Genomic DNA, 15,117 nt, shown 5'->3' on the forward strand with positions numbered 1-15,117 from the left:
TAAGATTTAAACACTTTTGAACCCTTAAAAATATTTTCATTAGAATAGCTTAGACTCTATTATTATTGCAATCTTAAATAATGTCAGTTATTAGTAATTATATTATTTCTTAACTCATTACAACTCTTCTAAATGGAGCATCATTTGAATGAATTTCATTAAATGTGATTGTGATCAATTATATAAAACACTGTCATGGATGGACTGGCATCCCAACTGAGATGGACCCTGTTCCTCTGCTTGTCCCAGGAGGCTCTGGAATAGAGGCACGGTGTCCCTTGTCTCAGTTAGGAGACTGGCATTAGATGCCTGCATGGTGGGAATAACAAATAGACTGGCATCCCAGCAGGAGTGGAGAGAAGGTCTTTACCTGGCCTGGGTGGCTATTATAAGGGATGGACAGTGCCATAGGTGGAACATCCAAACTGGGATGGTTGGCATTACATTGCCCAAATGAAGTGATTGGCACTGCCTTCCATCTGCATGTCATCACCAGTACTGTGTGTGGCAGCATCACCCTTGGTGAGCCACACTTGTGATGGGAATTTGTGGTCCCATAGGGTTGTCCTGTTTCCGTGGGTGCCACCAGTGAGAACCATCAGAAAGAGGATGCTCTGCCACAAGGTGGTTCTGCCTAACCTGGAAGTGTATCCTGTAGACTGTGACACTGGAAGTACTCCTGGGTTGGTCGGGTGTAAAACAGAACCTTGCATGTTGTACAGGGAGTCGGGGTTAGGAGAAGTGAATGACAAAGCTCACCTGCAAGGAATACAGGAAGAAAAAGAGGTCGTATTGTATTGTTTATTGTCAGAGGAAGAGGTATAAGAAATTCTGCATAAATTAATGCTCACTTGGACTTTTGAATGTTGGTGTGTGGTTGTGTTTTGGGCTTGAGGGGGTATGTGATTTCCACTAGTGGCCCCAACACATTAAATAAAAGAAATGAACTCAAAGGAAGAAGACCTGACCTCGTGTCATATATTGTTGCTACAAAATAACTATATTGAAATTGTTCAACCACATTTATCTTAACAAATGACAGCCTTAGCTTTAAGTCTCCCATTGAAGATCTACTAAAAAAATAAGATCAATTCCAACAACATACTTAAGGCTAAAGGCACAAAAGGGAAGAACTCAAAGTACAAATAAAGAGAAAAGAAGAACATCTGCTACCTCTTTGACTGTTGGACCTCTGACAGGTCTGGTGGAGTCACGAAAAATCCCCACCTTTCCCTCCAGGAGACCTTTAGCCACAGGCACATCCCACCATGGTGTGTTAAGAAGCCCCTCTGGGGGGTCATTCCTGCCCACTGCTATCAGGCAATTCAATGCTTCCTCTTGACCTACTCTTAGAAAGATCTGCACAATTTTTATTTATTTATCAATTGATTGGTTGGCTGTATTATTTGTCCTGTGAGTTTTATTACATTTATGCTGTTGTTTGCATCTGGATTTCTTTATGGAATTAATAACATTTATCTAATCTAATTTAATCTAATCTAAATAAAAATTATATTACAAAAGTATCTCAGTACTTCACTAAAATGACTGAAAACGCATATGATGTACTGTAGATGTTTGTCTATGCTGATCATGTGTGAATTGTCAGAAAAAGAAAGAGGACATGTGCTCCTTGCAATGGATGGTTACACCACTGGCAGAAGGATTTATTGCAAAAATGTAGTGACTGGTAAATGATTTGCCTTATGTTCATGTATGCACCGTACAAAACACATTTTAGATTTATATACGGAAGCAACACAACAAGCACCATGAAAAGCAAATCCTGTAAGTCTGCAGTTTGAAATATGGTTTTCTTCCGTGAAGGGTGACTAATCAATGAATAAGACATTGTAATTTGCAGGATCCAATCAGGGAAGGGTCACATAATAAGCACAAACTAATAAAAATCTGCATTATTAAAATGCTCAGTTTTCACCCATCAACACTGCAACACTGAGTCAGCATTTTCACAGTTCTGGAGAACATTTTCAAAAGTCTCCGTTTTCAGGAGTTAAAAATGCTAGGGTAGTGCGAAAGGTGAAAAATGGAGACAAATGTCTGCATGTTTAAACAAAAGAGTCAGTCAGTCAGTCATTATTCAACCGGTTATATCCTAACACAGGGTCACGGGGGTATGCAGGAGCCAATCCCAGCCAGCACAGGGCGCAAGGCAGGAACAAATCCTGGGCAGGGTGCCAGCCCACTGCAGTAACAAAAGAGTAGTATGGACTTAATGTGAGTGTGGCTGCCTGCACTTTAGGAGTGACAGTGTTGTCTCATTTGTTTTCTTCTGGGATGGGGGGCATGCTGTCCCCAAGCTGCTCTGGCACATGCAGGACCTTTCCTTCTTGCATTCTCATTCTCTCTCCTAGACACTTTCTGTGGGATGCCCTACTCTGCCCTTTCCCATTATAGTACTGCCCTCACCTTGCCAACCTCCTTCCACTTCACAATATAAAAAAGAAAAGAGCTAAATACCTGGAAAACTGTTACCAGAGATTTTATGAATAGTAACACTCCTCCAGAAATGGTATTGCAATGAAAATGTCCATTACAAATGTAATAGACATTCACGTTCAGGATCAAGAAAATAAAAACATTCAGTGTATATAGAGAGAGCCAGAGATTATGTGCGGCATCAGTAAAAGATCTTTGAACAGTAGCAAGTTTGGGTTCAAAATAACATCATTTGCAGGGTTGAAATGTTGTTCTCATTTTGCATATAAAACAAAAAGTTAAACATATTTAAACAGGAATCATTGTTTTAATGGAATGCTAATTACATTACTGAACGTTTCAATTTCCCAATCACTCAGTTCTCACTAAGTTTATTATTACAATTAAAATCTGCACATTGATGTTGTTGAGCTTACTTATTTATTTATTTAATTTTTTGCAAGATATAATTTAGAAATTCCTACAAAAGTGCTTTGACGTGATCGGCTCTGTTTATACAGCTAAATAACACAAAGAATGTCTATACAAAGGCATTTTAAATCGCGGGAAATTACAATTAACAGTAAGTGCAGGTTGAGTTCTTCCTTCATGCATTTCTTTTATGTGAAGACAGAACTCAGGAGACCTGAAACAGTAAGAGCGTATCTGTCAGATTCAAAAATTCTTTGTATAGACATTCCTCATATCATTTAGCTGTATAAACAGAGCCGATCGCATCAAAACACTTTTGTTGTAGTTTCTAAATTATATATTTTATCCCTCAAATTATGAACTGCATTTATCTTTAATTATAGCATTTTACAACATTCAGGACAAATATAACCCCCCTAAGACACTGGAATCCCTAAAGAGGCAGCAGCATCACGGCCATGAAAAGGCAGAATTCCTCTGACAATCTGTGTTTATCTTACATCAGAATTTATTGCGTGTTTATCCAGTAGCCTGCTGTGCTGCCCTCTTCATCTTGCTATATTGTAGTCAGAGTGTCCAGTGAATAAAGTGCAGGAAGTGGACAGACGTTTGCGATGACTTGCAATATTCAAGATGTCATATCATTAGTAGAAAACACCACAATTACCACTTTACATTGGTGGGTGGGGCGTCCAGGGTACAGTTAATTGCCTATGTATCCAAAACATAATTTCTTTAAAATTTCTAATATATCTTTATTTACATTTTCATTTTACAGTAGTATCAACTTCTTTTTAGTTTTTATACTGTGTCTTTCATAGCATAATTGCCATAAAGGACAATTTTCCTTACAAGAAAAGAACTGAACATATAATATGTGAATCAAATAATTATGGGCAAGTGGGAATGGGCAAAAGTACACAGAGAATAAGAGCAAATATAACAAGGATGATGCCAGATCTAATGGAAAATACTTTGGACGAGAGCTTTAAATTAATGAGTAAAACAGGGAGTTAAAATAAAGGCAAAGATCAATTTATTGTATATAAAACCATATATTGTAAGCACCTTGAGCGTGTGAAAGGCGATATATAAATAAAATGTATTGTTATTATTATTGCCAGTGACCTCACACACCGTAGCATCTTGGGCAATACTAGACAAAGAAAGGTCTAAAATAACAGCAGTTAAATTCAAGTATTTAAGACGAGTGGTAGGTAAATTAAAGAAATACAGAGTAAGAAATTAAAGGATCCATGAAGAACTGGAAATGCAACCACATGTGGAAACCATAGAAATAAAACAGCTACAGTGGTCTGGACATATAATAAGGATGTGAAACAAGGAATCTCAAAAAAGGAGGCTGAAATGAAGGGTGAAGGATAAAGACTGAGGGGAAGACCTAGAAGGGTATGGGAAGAAAACGTCACAGAAACAGCCAGAAAGCGAACAGCCTGAAAAAAGATAGAAAAAAATCTAATGAATGGCTCAAGACCTCAATATCGTAAGCTTTAATGGGAGAAGATAAAGTAAACAAGTACAGAGAATTCAGCCAAGTTCTTATCTCAAAGCATTCAGTACACAGTATTTATGACTTTCATCTGCTTGTTTTTATTAGCACAGTCTGTCTAACCTGACTTGACCTGACCTGTGGCTGGATGTGGATGGGAACACAAGAAACACGAGCAACACAAGCACAACACTGGAAAGGCAGTAAGAATTATTGGAATTGCTGGAGCCCAGTGACCCTTAGGGTGGAGCTGCTGCCACACAACTAAAGGTCCCTGGATCAGTCCCTGGCCCTGTCTTACTCGGTGTGCAGTGTCCGCACAGTTCCAGTACCCTTTAGAGCTTCCTTTGGAGGCTCTGGTTTCCTATCATCTCCCAGAGATGTGCACATTGCTACTGAATGGCAATTCTGTGTTACCTTAGTAGAAAGCAGTGTGGGTTTCTAGGTTCAAATGCCCTGTGACAGACTGGCACCCCATCTAGGGTTTGTCTCTGCCCTTCACTTGGGCTCTAGCAGTGTACAACCCTGCCAGAGAGCATCTGGATTCAGAAAAATGAACGGATGAATACATGAACTCTTGAACCTATTTATTCCAATTCAAGGTTTGGGTTAGATAGCTAAATCTCTTTGAGTAGGTAGAGGAATCGCCTCCTCAACTCTAGAGTACAGTAAATGTATTCATGCTCTGCTTACCATCCTATACAGTATCTCTAATCTGGTGGTCTGCAAACTTGGGATTGCAACCTCAGATCTGGCCAAAAGCAAAAAATGTAGGGTCACCAAACATTTTAGTGTAAATATTGATTTTCAGGTGGTTATTTTGTCAAGCATCGTCATACGTAGTTTATACCAGCAAATGTCCACTGTTCCTTTTAAACTACTCTGAAATTCAAAAAGCCCGCAAACCAAGAAATGCCACTGGGGCTCCTTTATACCTTCAGCAATATGTCTTTACTGTACAGTGCCTCACTGTGACTGCCCTATATATCTTTAGACAGAAGTCAGAAGTTTTCTTTTTATTTGAAAATTATTTGTGTATTTAAGTGGGGTTGTTGTTATTTGTAAAAAGTTAAATATATCAATTGACAAATAAAGTATATCTATCTATCTATCTATCTATCTATCTATCTATGGAGATCATTGTGATACTGCAGAATAGAGGTTATAGTAACTTGTTGCTGTCATGGTGTGGAATTTGCATAATAAATTCAACATGGAAGCACTCGACTCCTCTTCCTGTCATTTTTTTTTTTTCTTTTTGCATGCAAAGCTTGGGCATGTCATTGTGAATATTCACAAGATTAAAAAAATCCTTTTGGGAGACTATAGTTAAGAATAACTAGCAGTTGAGGTCACCATTGTTTCTTTTTTTCTTTTTTTTTATGGTGTTTGATTGTAAAAACATTTGAGCACCACTTCTCTATTATTTATTTTTATTTTTACATTGCATCAATGCATCTCTTTTCATTTCCAATCCAATTTTCCCTAAAACATAATTGTTTGTTGAAATAAACTGTCACACTGTGCTTGTCTGAAAACTATGAATTGTGTAATGCAGTGGACTAATGGCTCCATTCACAGATTAGTTCATGCCTTTCTACAAGTCGTTGATGGGGTAGGAACCATCACCCTGCCATCCTCATGCAAACAAAAGGTGGAAAATAAAGAGATGCATATTGCATGTCCAATGTCCAATATCTGAACTTATCACGACTTACAAACCAGAGCGCACATTAAGATCTCAAGATGCCGATCTGCTTATTATTCCAAGGATTACTAAAATAACTGTGGAAGGTCGAGCTTTTAGTTACAGGGCCCCTAAACTGTGGAATGGTCTGCCTGCTACTATAAGAGATGCCCCTTCGATCTCAACTTTTAAATCCCAGCTGAAGACTCACTGCTTCAGTTTAGCATATCCTGACTAGAGCTGCTGATTACTGTACAGACTGCATCTCTGTTGTTAGTCATTAGCACTGAAACATAAGTAACATGATAGTTATAATTGGATACTAACCCTCACCTGTTCTGTTTCTCTTCTCAGTACTCAAATGTGGCCATTGGTGCCACGGCCCACCAGTCAAGTTGTTTTGCCTGCCTAAGGTAAAGTCATCCCTGATGGAGGATCACAGGAATCACGGGGTAGAGGGGTCCTTTTATTGGATTGGCTGGCCCAGAGTTGACTAAGCTTCGAATGGCCAATAGAGGGAGGCAACTTGATGGCCCAGGTCTCCAGAACTCTGAACAAATCCAAATCGTATTATGTGATATCATCTACTGTTAAATTCTGCTCTCCACTTGTAATATTTCTATTGCACTATTACATTGTATCAAGGATTACTTATGTTCTGTTCTGTGAATTGTATTGTAATTATTCCTGCAATTACTCACTGCACGCCCAACCTACCTGGAAAGGGGTCTCTCTTTGAACTGCCATTCCCAGGTTTTTTTTGTCCTTACTAGGTTTTTTTTTCGGAGTTTTTCCTTGTCTTCTTAGAGAGTTAAGGCTGGGGGGCAATGAAAAGGCAGGGCCTGTTAGAGCCAATTGCAGCACTCCATGTGTGATTTTGGGCTATACAAAAATAAATTGTATTGTATTATATTGATAATTATTATTATTTACATTTATATAGCACTTTATTTACTACTCAAAGTGTGTCAGTGAGTAAGTAGTGAGTCACTTCAACCACCACTAATGTGTAGTACCCACCTGGATGATGTGACAGCAGCCATTTTTGCGCCAGTATGCCCACCACACATGATCTATTAAGTGGTGAAGGGGAGAGAGATGGCTTGCCAATTAGAGACAGGGGGTGATTAGGGGGCCAGAATGACTAGGCCACAAAAAGTATGCCTGGACATGGGGCTACACCCTACACTCAATGAAGGATGTCCAGGGATTTTTTATGACCACAGAGAGTCAGGATCTCAGTTTTAGGTCTCATCTGAAGGACAGCTCCATTTTTACAGTGCTGTGTCCCCGTCACTGCATTGGCACGTATGCCATATTCACACCACAGGGTAAGCGCCTCCCACTGACTTCACCTACACCTTTACCAGCAGCAACCTGCACTTTCCTAGATGGTCTCCCATCCAATTACTGGCCAGGCCAGAACATGCTTATAACAAGCCATATCCAGCAAATTGGCGGTTTGTGTTCTCTTATTTCACTCTTGCATAAGACCAGACTCAGTTTTTGATTCTCTTAAAACACTTAAAATTTGACAACGTCGGTTTGCTGTTTGTCACCCTGTCCCGGGTGTGTTCCTGCCTTGTGCCTTATGTTACCTGGGATTGGCTCCAGCACCCCCCCCGGTCTGGTTTAAGCAAGTTGGAAAATTATATGACATTGACCTGAGTCTTATAGTGATTCTTCAACAGAATGAGAATGATCCATAAAAATGACCCGTTTTAATGGATTATTGTAGGACTTCCCCTTCAAAAAGAGCACTTAAACATCGGCCACTATTTATATACTTCCCAGATTAGAACACAGAGCACTTTGAATCTCATTTATTTATAATGTTAGTTATTCATTAAACATTTTACTTATGGTAATTGTTTCACAGTCATAAAAATAATGGTTCTAAAATAATACTTTACATGGGTTATGTAGTTACTTGTAGATCCATTGTTTGGCAAAGAACCACTTCATGGGAAGGGTGTTTTGTGTATCAAATTGGTTCTTTGAGCTTTGAAAAGGCTCCTAATATGTGGACAAACAGAAATCTTGAATGTTTAGTATGTTGCCTAGCAGGACACTAGCAGATCAAGAAAACTTGTGTTACTGTGTGCAGCGAAAGTCCTTTTAAAATTCTGAAGCCACTGGGATTTCACCAATCTGCTCTCATCTATTTGTGTTTGCTGATGGAGCCTGGTACGGATCTAAATAAATAAAAGTTCTTCCTGAAAGCTTCATGTGGATGGTTCTTTTAGAAAACAAAAACTGCTTCCCCTGTAGCATCGCTCTGAAGAACCACTTCGACACATTTGTTCTTAAGAGTTGAGCTCATGTGTTTGCAGAAGCTGACTTTCATAAACATACAGTATATATATATATATATACTGTATATATATGTATATATATATATATATATATATATATATATATAAACTGGGGGATTGGGATTATTATTTCTGTGTGATGGTTAATTATATTTTTTACCCTTTGTACATCCATATTTAGCTGTAGATTACAAAATTTGCCAGTTAATACTGTATATTACTCCTGAATGCTGATAAATTCTTTCTGTACTGTTAAGCATAGATAGGTAACTAAAATAAATATGTATAACAGAACACATACTGTATAACGAGTATTATCCAATAAAAACTAATCATTTTAACTTTACTAGCAGGCAGTATAGCACGTTTTAATTCACTAAATGGAAATTAAAAATACAGAATCGGCTGACATACTGTAATTAACGACATTAGCAATTGTTGAGGTAATTTATAAGCTAAGTGAACTTTTACAGAATGCAAAAAGCCAAATAAATGAAGAACTTGAGTTTGAGCTTTTCTTAATCGTTTGCTCGAACTGCACATGGCACTTGACTTTCTTAAATTGATAACGCAATTAATAGTCAATCTAACCTTTAATGTGAGACTCTTCTGTCCTCTACTGACACAATCCGGGTATAATTCAATAGATCAGTACTTTTACGACGATTTATAAACACTCAATGCAGATGTTTACGGTGAGGAGATGTAAGCACGGGCGCCACTGCTTTGTGCGGGACGGCGCGCGTCTGCGAGTGCGCGGGGCGTGCGGTGAGAGCGCCTGCCGGCTCAACGTCGACCGCGGAGCTCACGCGACTTCTCGGCTCTCCAATTAAATGTGTCCATCGAAATAATCCTAATGCGATCTATCATGTGAGTGATTGTGTTATTAGTAGCTGTAGGGGTTAAGCGTGATCGAGGCTCAGTGAACAGTTTGCTTCTTTAAAAAGCAGCGTATTTAAAACTACAAAAATACAGTGCGCATACAAGTTAAATAACATGAGTTACTGAGCAATATCATTTAGAACTGGGTAAAAATGTTCTAAATCACATTTTCAGTTTTTGCAATGTACCTGCTATTAGTTTCCGTCTTTTTCTGATTGCGCATAATATTCAGAAAATAACGTTGCACTCAACAGTTTGCCAAAAAAAAAACAAGTAATAAACATTATTTTGTTTAAGGCGGAGCAAAATAAAATGTTATTCGACTTTTCTGTTGTTCACTTTACATTATGTATCGGAAGTTTTCGTTTTACCGTTTTCTAGACACTTGAAATGTGGTTTCAGCTAATTTTAGAACAGCGGTAAGCTGGAAGTGCTGCACCGATTTTAAACGCATACTACAGAAATGCTGAATAAACTTTAATAATGCGACAGAAAACTAACACGTTACACAATTCTGAAAACTTTTAAGATAAATCAGATGACTTTACAGTGAATGACCAAAGTCTACAAGCCCAGCTACTTATAAATAGGTACACTGATAAGAAAGGCACTTTTTTTAGAGAGAAAAATATGAAAGGCACGATAGATAGATAGATAGATAGATAGATAGATAGATAGATAGATAGATAGATAGATAGATAGATAGATAGATAGAACTTTATTTGTCACTAGGGGAAAATTTGTCTTTTTACAGACTCTCAATAAATAAATAAGTAAATAAGTACATACATAAATAAATCATTTTCATGTCACACTAACTAAAAAGGAAGAAAACTGTAAGAACGTAAACGTCTGACTTGGCAGTTAACGTTCAGCCGTTAGTATAAAAAAGCCTAGATATGAAACGAACCATACAATAAATGAAAGATATGAAAGACACTATGTAATAGATAGATAGATAGATAGATAGATAGATAGATAGATAGATAGATAGATAGATAGATAGATAGATAGATAGATAGATAGGAAAGGCACTGTACAATTGATAGATTGCGGCCCTATACGTGTCTTTCTTTCTAGTAGCCTAAAGGCACTTCTTTAAAATATATTGCAATCAGACAAAAAAGTATTTTAAAAAGTATGCATACATTCGGTTTTTTTATGTAATTATGGACACTTCATAGCAGTTGTAACTTAATAAATGGAACAAATTAAGAAAAGGCTCTGTGGAGCTCAGGACTGGGACTTGAAATAAAAGCCGAACGACTTTAAATGTCCACGTATGTTCTAGCGGCCGCCGTTTACATCTTAGTGTACATTTTCTTGGAAGCGCGTATTTCTGCTTTGCGCTGCGGAACACCGTGTCTATATTTAGCACTGCAAAAAAAGGAAACAGATCAGAACTCAGAACTTGCCAGCTGGGGGAAATTCTTCCGTCCACGTCTGGGCTAATTATGCAAATGGGACAAATGCAGCTGAAAATCCAGGGAACAACAGTAACATGCCATCGGCACGTTTTGGTCGCGCTATAAGTTGTCCTTTCTTACCCAAGTGCCCTTAAGCGAGTTGGGGGCGCATCTAAGCCGCATTACGCCAGCCCCGCTCAAGACGATCGGGCCGTTATCAGATGGTTAAAATCAATAATAGCACCACTGGCAGACGTTAATTGTAGAGCTCCTTAGTCTCCTAAGATGTAACCTCCTACCACCACCTCCATAATTATTCGTGACACAATATTCTCTCTGGCCCGGGGTACAAGCCATTATGGCACGCGTACTACAGGATGATCGCAGCACTTAAAAGCCACTTGTTTCCGCTCCATCCACTGAGGCATTTCGATCAAGAAGCAGCTGAGCTGCGCCGATGACTGAGACTAACATCTGCTGTGTTTAGACAGGAACCTGAGTAATGTACAGCTTGCTGACTCGGGGAGGCACTTGTGGTCAGCATAGTTGTCCTGTACTAAAAGCTTGGGGTAGAAGCAAAAAAAAAAAAAAAAACATGTTGCGTGTTTCCAGTGTGAGTCCAGCAATTCCCAGAAAAGACGTGCAAAACAGTGAGAGGTTATATTTAAAGCCGGGACAAATGTATTGTGGATAAACGTTTAATTCACCTGGGAACGATCACATGCAGTAAAAAGAAAAGCATGCAGACTCACTTCTTCCACTGGTTTTAATGAAATTGAACATGTCTTTATAGTCGTTCTTCTGCTGATCTTCATACGGCTGTGAAGACACGCTGATGTTCTCGTCCTGAAATGTTTTGTAAACACCCTCAATGATGAAGTAGTAGGGACGGTCGTCGGTTTTAATATCGTAGTAGACAACCACCGCCCGTGTGGTCCAATTGAAATGCGAATGCAGGTTGCTGACGAACTCCCCGAGTTTGGTAGTCGACGGACCCGTCCGTACGGTGGTCTTATACTCGTCCTTTTGAGCAAAGCCATAGGCAGGTGCCCACGCTGTGATCAAAGGTAATTTCCAGTGAGTGGCAAACCGGGCCACCGAGGCAGCGGAGTAGACGCACCCCGGTCCGACGAAGACGTCCGGGTTCTGGTACAGCTTCATATCCACTGCGTTGATTTGGGCTAGCGCCTGAGAGCATCCTCCACTCGAATCTTCAGTGGTCGTGCTCATAATGTTGATTGTGTATCCATTCAAAAGTCTCTCCCGCTCAATCGCTTCTTTTGCCATGTAGATGGCCGGAGAGACCCTAGGTGAAGCCCAGGGGTACAAAGTGTAATTATTAGGCAGCATTACTGCCATTGAAATATTTTTTCTATCATCCGACCAACCACTGGCCACATGAAACGAAAGATAGAATATAAGCAAGCTGGACCCAAGTGCCATGGCATTCTTCGGGCAAAGATTTGTGAAGACACAAGACTTTACAGCCATATGACTCCAAGTGGCTTAAACGCGCAATTCTGTAATAACTACATGTGGTAGATCTAAAACATCTGCGGGTTATTTCTCTCCTGTGGCATGTATTCCCTGAAAATTCTCACTCGCGTTCTTTGCCTTTTATCCCAAGACTTCGCGATTAACTGTTGATAATCTTTCCCCAGGCTATTACGGACTTGTGCGCCATTTCCAGTCAACTCCTGTAGTCAAATATCCAGCGACTCCTCTCAGGTTTGTGAGAGCATCCATCCAGAAGAGAGCAACTTAAAAGCCGAGCAAAAGAGGCAGCTCAGCCCCTCTCTAAACGTCATTCTCAGGCACGGACAGCAAAAGACAGGCTGGTGTCGCCCTCTACCGGACAAGTCCAAATTTGAACTGGTGTTTTCTGAGAACACCGCTGTGATTTGCTGGCAACGAAGAAGTAAATCTCTGCTGTTCATATAGTGTCTTACTCACATGTCGCCAGTATTATCGGTTATTACAACGCGAAAGTGGCGGTTTTAAAGAAACGGTCATTTAAAAAAATTGCACAGTGACAGTTAATGATTTTCATAAAAAATGCAATTTGCCAAACAGATAAATTATTATCATCAGAAAAAAAAGTCGCGATGATCTATCGTGGTGTATGCCGCGTGTTCGCATATCACTTATAATTTATATAAATTAAATGTTTTTTTATAAACTTCGCATTCTCGCTCCAACAACACAAGAGTACGTTCATTCTGTAATTTCTGTTTTTGGGGTGTGCGCGCCTCTCCTGGAGCTTGTTCATGCCTTTTATCCGTTGCTGTTTGGATAATCGCTGAATGAAGAAAGAAGGATATATTTTTAATAATGTTTTATGCGTAGAATTTCTTCTATTTCTTTATCTTCTTGTTAATTTATTAGTGTTATTAAGATGGCGATTATTATTGGTAGTATATCCAGAATTAGATAAAAACAGTTTGATGTTTTTTTATACTATTAGGGCTATTATTATAACAACGATAACAGTAATAACAACAGCAGCAGCAACAGCAATAACAATAATAGTAATAATAATGTTATTGTTAAGGCTTTAGAGTTCAGAACTTGAGGTTATGGATTCAGATCCCGCTAGTGACACTTTGTGATCGTAAGTAAGTCGCTTCGGCTGCCTGTGCTCCAATTGGAAAAAAACAAATGAAATACATCTCTCAAATGTTGTAAGTCGCTTTGGATAAAGCGGTCAGCCAATAATAATATTATTATTATTATTATTATTTTTTGTATTATTTTTAGTATTATGATGAATAATAATAATAATAATAATACGTTTATTATTATAATCGGTGGCGCAGTGGTTATGCAGCAGCCTTACAACATAGAGACCGGGGCCCGAGCCTCCTTGTGTGGAGTTTACATGTTCTCCGGGCCGTGGGTCAGTTGCTGTCTGCTGTCAGCTCGGGATGCTCCCATGCAGATGTGGTCGTATTACGAATTAATGGTAACGAAGCTTACTTTCGAGCTTATCGCTGTTGCAGTGACCCTCAGTGCTGCGGACCAGGACAAGGACTAAGTGCTTGCAGTTCCAGTGGACTGGCACAAGGAGAACAAAGCTGTGCACTGAGTTAGACCACCTCGGGAGCAGGTTTAACGGACTTAGTGCGATTGGGTAATGTTATACATTGAATTCAAGATAGGACAGCTCCCACAATTCATTGTTAAAAATGATTGGTTGGGTTTATTCAAATAAATAATGGCAACTTTTCCAAGCAATATTATTGATTAAATTCATCAACTTTTATATTTAAGTAATGTTAATTTATAATTGATGTGTAAAATGGACTCATATGAACTAAGTTAAAATAATAATCCTAAAAAAATAACTTGTTGCATGTAGTTTTTGGTATTTATAAAATTGACACTTATTTCCATTTAATTAAATTAAGATGTTCTAAAACAATTCCACGCCCAATGTAGTTCACAAAGTTAATTTTAAAGCTATCCAGGTAAATTAGATGTAATTAATATTCAAATAGCTATTTATACTGCATGAATACAAATAGTTAAACATACCTAAAACTTATACCATTTATTCTGGATGACTGCACTTTTTGTGTAATCTTGACTTTTGTAATTATGTTGTATAGAAAAGAAGGAAAAAATGTGATTTTGTGATGTCAGACGAGCAACAAATTTGCCAGTGTTATAAAAAAAACGATTATAAGTTAGCTCCCATAAACTCCAAACCTCTGGCATTCGTGTTCTTACCAACCCTACCAAAGTATTAGGATCTCTTGGACCAAAGTACACCAAATGTGGTGAATCTTTATTGTAGGCTTGTCATGTGAATAAAACGTGTTTATTTTAAGTTAAATCAACTTCATTCAGCTGTGTATAGTGAAATGGGCATTCCATGTTTTGAGTATTAAAAAAGAGTTCATTGTGAGTAAGATTAACTTAAAACAGGTAAACACAAAAACCCTTCAGGTTGATTACATTTCTCTTAAAAGAAAATAATTTGTATTGGTTTTGTTTCAACATGACTTAATTGAGTTAATGTGACATCAAAGAGAATTTGGTCAGAGTAACTAGAAAAAGCGTGTACAGCGGGGGGTCTCCAACTCCAGTTCTGGAGGGCCGCCATGGCTGCAGGTATTCACTGTAACCCTTTTCATAATTGGTGACCAGTTTTTGCTGCTAATTAACTGTAATTAAGTTTAATTGACTTGCTCTTGAAGTCTCAGAAAACACAGGAAAGAAGGTTGACGTGGTTTGGACGTGTGATTAGAAAAGAAAATGAAGAAGTGAACAAAAGAATGATGGAAATGGAAGTACAGGGTAAGAGAAAACAAAGGAGGCGAAAGTGGATGTGGATGGATAAAGTAAAAGAAGATCTGAAGGAAAAGGGCTTGACTGGCAAGGAGGTGCAGGACTAAGCTGTTTGGTGATGTCTGATCAAGCACATGGACCTCATATGGAAGAGGG

General features: G+C 38.6%; 1 protein-coding gene across 1 annotated transcript in view; it reads right to left on the minus strand.

Annotated features, from left to right (window-relative positions):
- LOC120532921 (atrial natriuretic peptide receptor 2) overlaps positions 1 to 12,419 on the minus strand; it is a 186,264-nt gene extending 173,845 nt beyond the window's left edge. The window contains exon 1 of the mRNA XM_039759411.1: positions 11,424 to 12,419. Within this exon, the coding sequence (XP_039615345.1) occupies positions 11,424 to 12,162 (739 nt within the window). The 5' untranslated portion in view covers positions 12,163 to 12,419. The remainder of the gene's footprint in view (positions 1 to 11,423) is intronic.
- Between the last annotated feature and the right edge of the window lie 2,698 nt (positions 12,420 to 15,117).

This window comes from Polypterus senegalus, chromosome 7, assembly GCF_016835505.1.
Source record: "Polypterus senegalus isolate Bchr_013 chromosome 7, ASM1683550v1, whole genome shotgun sequence".
NCBI lineage: Eukaryota > Metazoa > Chordata > Cladistia > Polypteriformes > Polypteridae > Polypterus > Polypterus senegalus.